General features: G+C 38.4%; 1 protein-coding gene across 1 annotated transcript; it reads left to right on the top strand.

Annotated features, from left to right (window-relative positions):
• The first annotated feature begins 259 nt into the window (after window positions 1-259).
• On the top strand, window positions 260-1,124 carry LOC110923716 (putative F-box protein At1g32020). Its single transcript, XM_022167777.1, has one exon. It carries the CDS (start codon window positions 260-262, stop codon window positions 1,049-1,051), a length of 792 nt encoding a protein of 263 aa, XP_022023469.1. The 3' UTR covers window positions 1,052-1,124.
• Window positions 1,125-6,911: the final 5,787 nt, after the last annotated feature.

Genomic DNA, 6,911 nt, shown 5'->3' with positions numbered 1-6,911 from the left:
CCACCCCACCACCACCCAAAAACCTAAACACCCCCCCCCCCCACACACACACACCCCGCAAAAAAAAACCAATACCTCACCAAAAAAAACCCCAAAAAACCTAAAAAAAACTTTTTTTTTCAGTAGAAAAGCTTGATGGTGAACAACTTTTAAAGAGAAAAGGTACAGGCAAAGACAAAGATGAACCCTACAATTCTGGTCAAATCCACAAAATAGGTTTTTTGCCTTATATATGTGTGAACTAATATCGAGGTAACTAATGGATTCTAGGTGTGGTAAAATGAGAATGAATGTAGAAGGTGATAGACTAAGCAACTTGCCAGATGAGCTTATCCATAAAATTCTCTCTTTTCGCCCCATTAGAGATGCTATTGGTACCAGTGTTTTGTCATCTAGATGGAGGTTTATTTGGACTTCAATGCCCTATCTCAATTTGTCAAGTGAGGATTTCTATACATTGCCAAAGTTTTCCAAATTTGTTACCCATGTTTTGTCTCGCCGTAACAATTTAACAGAAGTGTATTCATTGAAGCTCACTTTTCGTGGAAAGGCGAGCCAGGTGTTTGTCAAGAGAATTCTTAATTATGCATTCTCTCACAATGTCCAACAACTAAATATGGTATGGATGGATGTGAATAGTAATATGACGTTTCCTCTGTCTCTCTTTAGTTCTAAGTCTCTCAATAGTTTGACAATGCAAATTGTCAAACGAAATCATTTAATGGAAACATGTTTGACGTCAATTTCGGAGCTCCCAACATTAACAACATTGGATCTTCATTCTGTCACTTTGTGTGATGACGAAGATGACAAATGCAGTGGTATTTTCTCAAAATGTGCAAACTTGAAGAATCTCACATTAAGGGATTTTGCAACGGAATCGGATGGTTTGAGTATCTTTCATCCTCGTTTCGCTAATCTCACACTTGAAAATGACAACTTTGTGAAGGTGGTTAATGTGATTGCACCTCAACTTGAGAATCTCACTATCAGATATTGTCGTGCGGAGCATGTGATTTCTTCACCTCACCTTGCCTCATTTCTCTATTAAGGTTTTTATCCTTTGAATCTATCTACTGATGGTTTCCATTCTTTGGAGAAGGCGGATGTATGTATTTCTGGTTCACAAGAAGGCAAGCGTATGCCGGTTTCCACCGTTTTTTTTTCCAGTTTTATTGCTATCAAATACAGAAATATGGTTGACCATAACCACAAGCACAATACATATCCTTTAAAAGTTTGACTTGAAGCAACAAAAGTCAACTTGTTTACTTCAAACTTTAACCAACCAACTACATACTCTATAACACAAATCTCTCAACCTTTCAAAACATGTAAACTAAGCCTCTCCTTTAATTACGAATTCGGAGAAGAGGATAGTTATTCACAAGCAACCAGGCAAACACGAACTCGAATAATGGCAGTTTCGTAAATTCCTCCTACTCAATGACCACGTTTTGAAAACCTTTCATTACGTTGTTTAACGAATGCTACTCAGAAACAATATTCTCAAGATCTCCGTTGTGTCCTCGAGAAAGTATATAACTTTGCTCGGTTTCCTACCAATTGTGCAAGCGAAACTTCGGCTACTGGGGAAAGTCTCGGGGCCGCTATTGCTCTTGTGATTGCTTCAAACATGTCCTCGTCTGACCTGTCGTCCCCAATGCAAAGCACGAAATCTGCTACCATTTCTCTGTGTTTCATTGTTGTCAAAAGACGATCTGCAACAAGCCCTTTGTTGAACCCCTATTGAAAAACAACAATAGAAATGTCACTTTGACTTTTGAGGTCAAAGAAATTTGTCGCGATTTTTAACTAATACGGATCCTTTTGGTTTGTTAGATAATGTCATTAAACCGACAATTGTTGATGTGAAATCGCAATAAAACTGCATCAATTTCCCATCGAAATCCAGTAAGTCTAACCCTTAAAGTCAAACTTATGTATACATGATTAATTTATCAAACTTATATATACATGATTAATCAATTTCATCAATTTTTTGTCTGTAAAATAAGAAAAATTCAGTTCATCAATTTTTTGTCTGTATATATAAATGGTTCACAAACGTAAACAAACACAAACGCATATAATCGAACATAAATGAGCAAACATAAAGTTACATAACTTAACATAAATTAACGAACACCAATTAAAAGCAAACGTGAATATCCAAACATAATCATCATCATAAAACAACTTCAAATGTAAATATACATATTTAAATTACAGTCTAAGACAAACTTCAAAACATGTTGAGGCTTAAGACTATCGAGGCTTAATTACCGATTCATATGTTCACTCGTATATTAAAAAAACGAACATGAAGCTTCTAATTTTCTTTCTATATAAACAAAAATGGAGCTTTTAAACCTCTTCTGGCTTTCTTTTAATCCCCTATACCCAATACACATAGTGAAAACCCTAATTTCGGTCGTTGATTCTAGTCTGCTTATACAAATAATAGTGAAAACTGTAACACCCTAAATTTACCCTTGATTATATATTTTTCTTTTAACAAAATATGGTTTAAGTACATGACTTTCATTAACGAAATTCATAACAAAGACCTTAGTCAACTAATGACTAAGTTAAAGCGTTTTATAAATTTGTTTAACATGTGTTTACAACCCATACACAAAGACTACAAAAGATCTAAAACATTGCGGAAGCTTCAAAATGGAGTGTTCGGTTCTTCATTTAATCACTTGATCGCCACCCGTAAGATCCACCAAATTACCTATGATCAAAACCGTTAAAATCATTAGTTTTGACATTGATATATAATATAATCCCAAGGTTTAACAAAACATTAGAAATAACAAAAATATAAAAGTTATTCTGGTTCCACCGTAACTTACGGTGTCACCGTAAGTTACGGTGAGTCCTGGAAATCTTTTGGTCCACCGTAAAACAGTAGTGAACCACCGTAAGTCCCTGATCTCTACCGTAAGTTACGGTACCACCGTAACTTACGGTAGTACCTGGAAGTTCATGTTTTTGTTTGGTTTGGGCATTACACCAAAACCCTAACCCTCGGATTTCAGTATTCTATGCTATCAATACATTAAAATCTGGTATTTCTAGTATGTTATATAATAACCAATATCAACAATCAATCTATCACAAACCGGAGCATTAACCATGCCTCACTTGATCATCCGACCCGTTTGGCTCGTCTACGGAATTTCTTCCTTTTGACGACTACCAACGAGTTTTAACCAACTTTTGACCAATTATTCAATATAGCGATATCATCGCCTAAATTCATAGCAACCTTTATTCTAAAATTTAACTATGCATATTATAATGATTTAAATTTACTTAATGTAACGGGTCAAGTTACATACCTTTAAAGCAAGCCCTTCAAACGTGCGTCTACACCGGCTTGCCCGCTCGATGCCCCGGCTTCCTTTCCTATAGAGTTCAATCACTTTAGGTTTAGAACTCTTTGTTTCACTTGCATAACGCACATTTCGTCATACATCATAATTATGCGTTTTTAACTTAATAATTCGGTTTTAAGCCTTCTTTGAGGCATTTCAACAAACACTATATAGGCAGAATTTTCATACCCTTCATATTCAAGTTCATAGTTTACTATTTAGCTAACTCAACATCAATAAAGCTCTCATATAGCATGTAAACACCATAATTTTTCTGAAATTATTTTCTATGATCAAATTACACTAGAATAATCATTCTAAACCCTAGTGTTCATCTTTATCTTGTAAAACCCACAACCCACCTTCAAGGTGTTCATGGAATTTCCTGAATTTGGATATGATTTCACATGTAGTTGTTTGGGTTTCACTTCTAGACACTATATCCTCCCTAATCTAACCAAATAACACACATGCAACATCTAAAATCATGAGAATTTCAAACGAAGAATTAACATGAATTTTTACATACCTTGTAACCCTCTTGTGATGAGGATCACTAATCTATGGTTAGATTTCGTTTTTGATCAGATTTGAGCCTTCAATTTGATTGTTTTGTGAGGTTAGGGTTTTTGGAATGGGGATGTCGCCCCCTGCTTCTTCTTGGTCGACCAACACTTCAATTTTTGGAGTGTTTAGTTTATTTCTAATTAAGTTTCAGATTTTAACAACTAAGGTCCCTCTATTTTGTTCCACATATAGTTTGGTAGCTTTTAATCACCTTATAAGCTATTTTTAGACTAGTTAACTAACTAGGTTAGAATTACTAGTTAGTAAACCCCCATTTATTTATGCTTTATAATTATGATATAATGTTTTATATTTTTGGGGTGTTACAAGTCCACCCCCCTTGAAAAGGGTTTCGTCCCCGAAACCGAAGTACGTACCAAATAATGTAGGTTGGAGACGTCGCATCTCCTCTTCGGATTCCCATGTAGTGTCCGAACCTTTTCTGTGCTCCCATTTGACCTTGACTTGATAAATCACCTTGTTCCTCAGACTTTTCTCTTTACGATCTAAAATCGCAATTGGTCTTACTGCATAGTTGAGACTGTTGTCCACCTTGATATCATCGTAGTGGATATGAGCAGTTTCGTCGGCCAAACATTTCCGGAGATGTGACACATGGAATGTGTTATGAATCCCACTCAACTCTTCGGGTAATTCAAGACGATAAGCTACTTTACCAACCCGTTCAGTGATTCTGAATGGCCCAATAAATCTCGGGCTTAGTTTCCCCCTTTTTCTGAATCTAATAATGCCCTTCCAAGGAGAAACTTTTAGCATAACCATGTCGCCAACCTGAAATTCAATTGGCCTATTCCTTTTATCCGCACATGCCTTTTGCCTGTCTTGAGCCGCTTTCAAGTGTGCCCGAACTATGTCGATTTTCTCATTCGTAGTTTGGATTATATCAGTAGGTGCTAACCCTCGTGGACCCACTTCTCCCCAACATACCGGAGTTCGACATTTTCTGCCATATAATAGTTCATACAGGGTCATCTTAATGCTCGCGTGATAACTATTGTTATATGCAAATTCGACCAAGGGTAGATGGACATCCCAACTACCTCCGAAGTCAATAATGCAAGCCCGCAGCATATCTCCCAACGTTTGTATTGTTCTTTCACTCTGTCCATCCGTTTGAGGATGGTACGCAGTGCTGATGAACAACTTGGTTCCCATTTGCTCTTGGAAATCCCGCCAGAAATTTGAAGTAAACCGGGTATCCCTATCAGACACGATGGATACCGGCACTCCATGACGTGCTATTATTTCATTAGTGTAAATTTCTGACATCTTTTCTGACGTATAAGTCTCACGAATCGGAATGAAGTGAGCACTTTTCGTCAGTCTATCCACCACTACCAATATGGCATCGAAACCACGATTCGTCTTAGGCAACTTGGTTAATAGGTCCATTGTGATATGTTCCCATTTCCAAACCATAATTTCTAGCGGTTGTAGTTTGCCGTATGGTTTCTGATGTTCCGCCTTGACTTGTAAACATGTCAAGCATTTTTCCACATGCCTCACCACATCCCTTTTCATTCTGGGCCACCAATGGTTTTGCTTCAAATCATTGTACATCTTGGTCGCTCCCTGATGAATTGAATAACGGGATTTATGAGCTTCATTAAGTAGAAGCGCCTTCACTCCACAGGTATGTGGGACCCATATCCTTCCGGATCGAGTCTTCAACCCGTCATTCCCATCCGACAAATCTTTCAACTGACCTATAATTCTTTCTTTCTTCCAATTCTCTTCTTTCATTGCTTCTAATTGCGCCTCTCGAATACGTTCAAGTATACCCGAGGTCACCACGAGTTGCATCGATCTAACTCGTATTGGGTCATAGTCCGCTTTTCTGCTCAGAGCGTCCGCCACCACATTAGCCCTTCTGGGGTGATAATGTATTTCACAATCGTAGTCTTTTACCGTTTCCAGCCATCGTCTTTGTCGCATATTTAACTCCTTTTGATCGAAGAAGTATTTCAAGCTTTTGTGGTCGGTGAATATGGTGCACTTTACCCCATATAAGTAATGCCTCCATATTTTTAGTGCAAATACCACCGCTGCCAACTCGAGATCGTGCGTGGGATATTTCTTCTCGTGTATCTTCAACTGTCTCAAGGCGTAGGCTATTACCTTGTCCCGTTGCATCAATACGCAACCTAGCCCTGATAACGAAGCATCCGAATAAACCACCATGTCTTCAACTCCGTCCGGCAATGTCAATACCGAAGCTCGAGTTAATTTTTCTTTTAGCGTTTGAAACGCTTTTTCTTGATCGACACCCCAAATGAACTTTTCATTCTTTCGCGTTAGCTTTGTTAGCGGTGACGCAATCTTGGAGAAATCTTTAATGAATCTCCTATAGTATCCCGCGAGCCCCAAGAAACTTCTAATTTCTGAAGGGTTCTTCGGGGGATTCCACTTTAACACAGCCTCGATCTTGGACGGATCTACCAATATTCCGTCGGCGCTTATGACATGGCCAAGAAATTGTACCTCTCGTAGCCAAAAGGCACATTTAGAGAACTTTGCATATAACTTCTCTCGCCTAAGTGTCTCTAACACTTCTTGTAAGTGATGTGCGTGTTCAGCTTCACTTTTCGAATACACCAAGATATCATCGATAAACACGATGACCGACTTATCCAGCATTGGCTTGCAAACCCGGTTCATGAGGTCCATGAAAGCCGCGGGTGCGTTTGTTAGCCCGAATGACATCACGAGGAATTCGTAATGTCCGTATCTCGTGCGGAAAGCCGTCTTCGGCACATCTTCTTCTTTGACCTTTAGTTGGTGATACCCCGATCTAAGGTCAATTTTGGAAAACCAGTTCGCACCTTGTAGTTGGTCGAATAAATCATCTATCCTCGGGAGCGGGTATCGGTTCTTTACCGTGAGTTTGTTTAACTCCCGGTAATCGATACACATGCGCATGCTCCCGTCTTTCTTTTT

This window comes from Helianthus annuus, chromosome 17 (genome assembly GCF_002127325.2).
Source record: "Helianthus annuus cultivar XRQ/B chromosome 17, HanXRQr2.0-SUNRISE, whole genome shotgun sequence".
Taxonomy (NCBI): domain Eukaryota; kingdom Viridiplantae; phylum Streptophyta; class Magnoliopsida; order Asterales; family Asteraceae; genus Helianthus; species Helianthus annuus.
Note: the sequence above shows the minus strand (reverse complement) of the source record. Positions and strands in the feature narration are given on the sequence as shown.

Coding starts and splice junctions, on each gene's coding strand:
- LOC110923716 (XM_022167777.1), top strand. CDS start 260: ATGGATTCTAGGTGTGGTAAAATGAGAATGAATGTAGAAGGTGATAGA.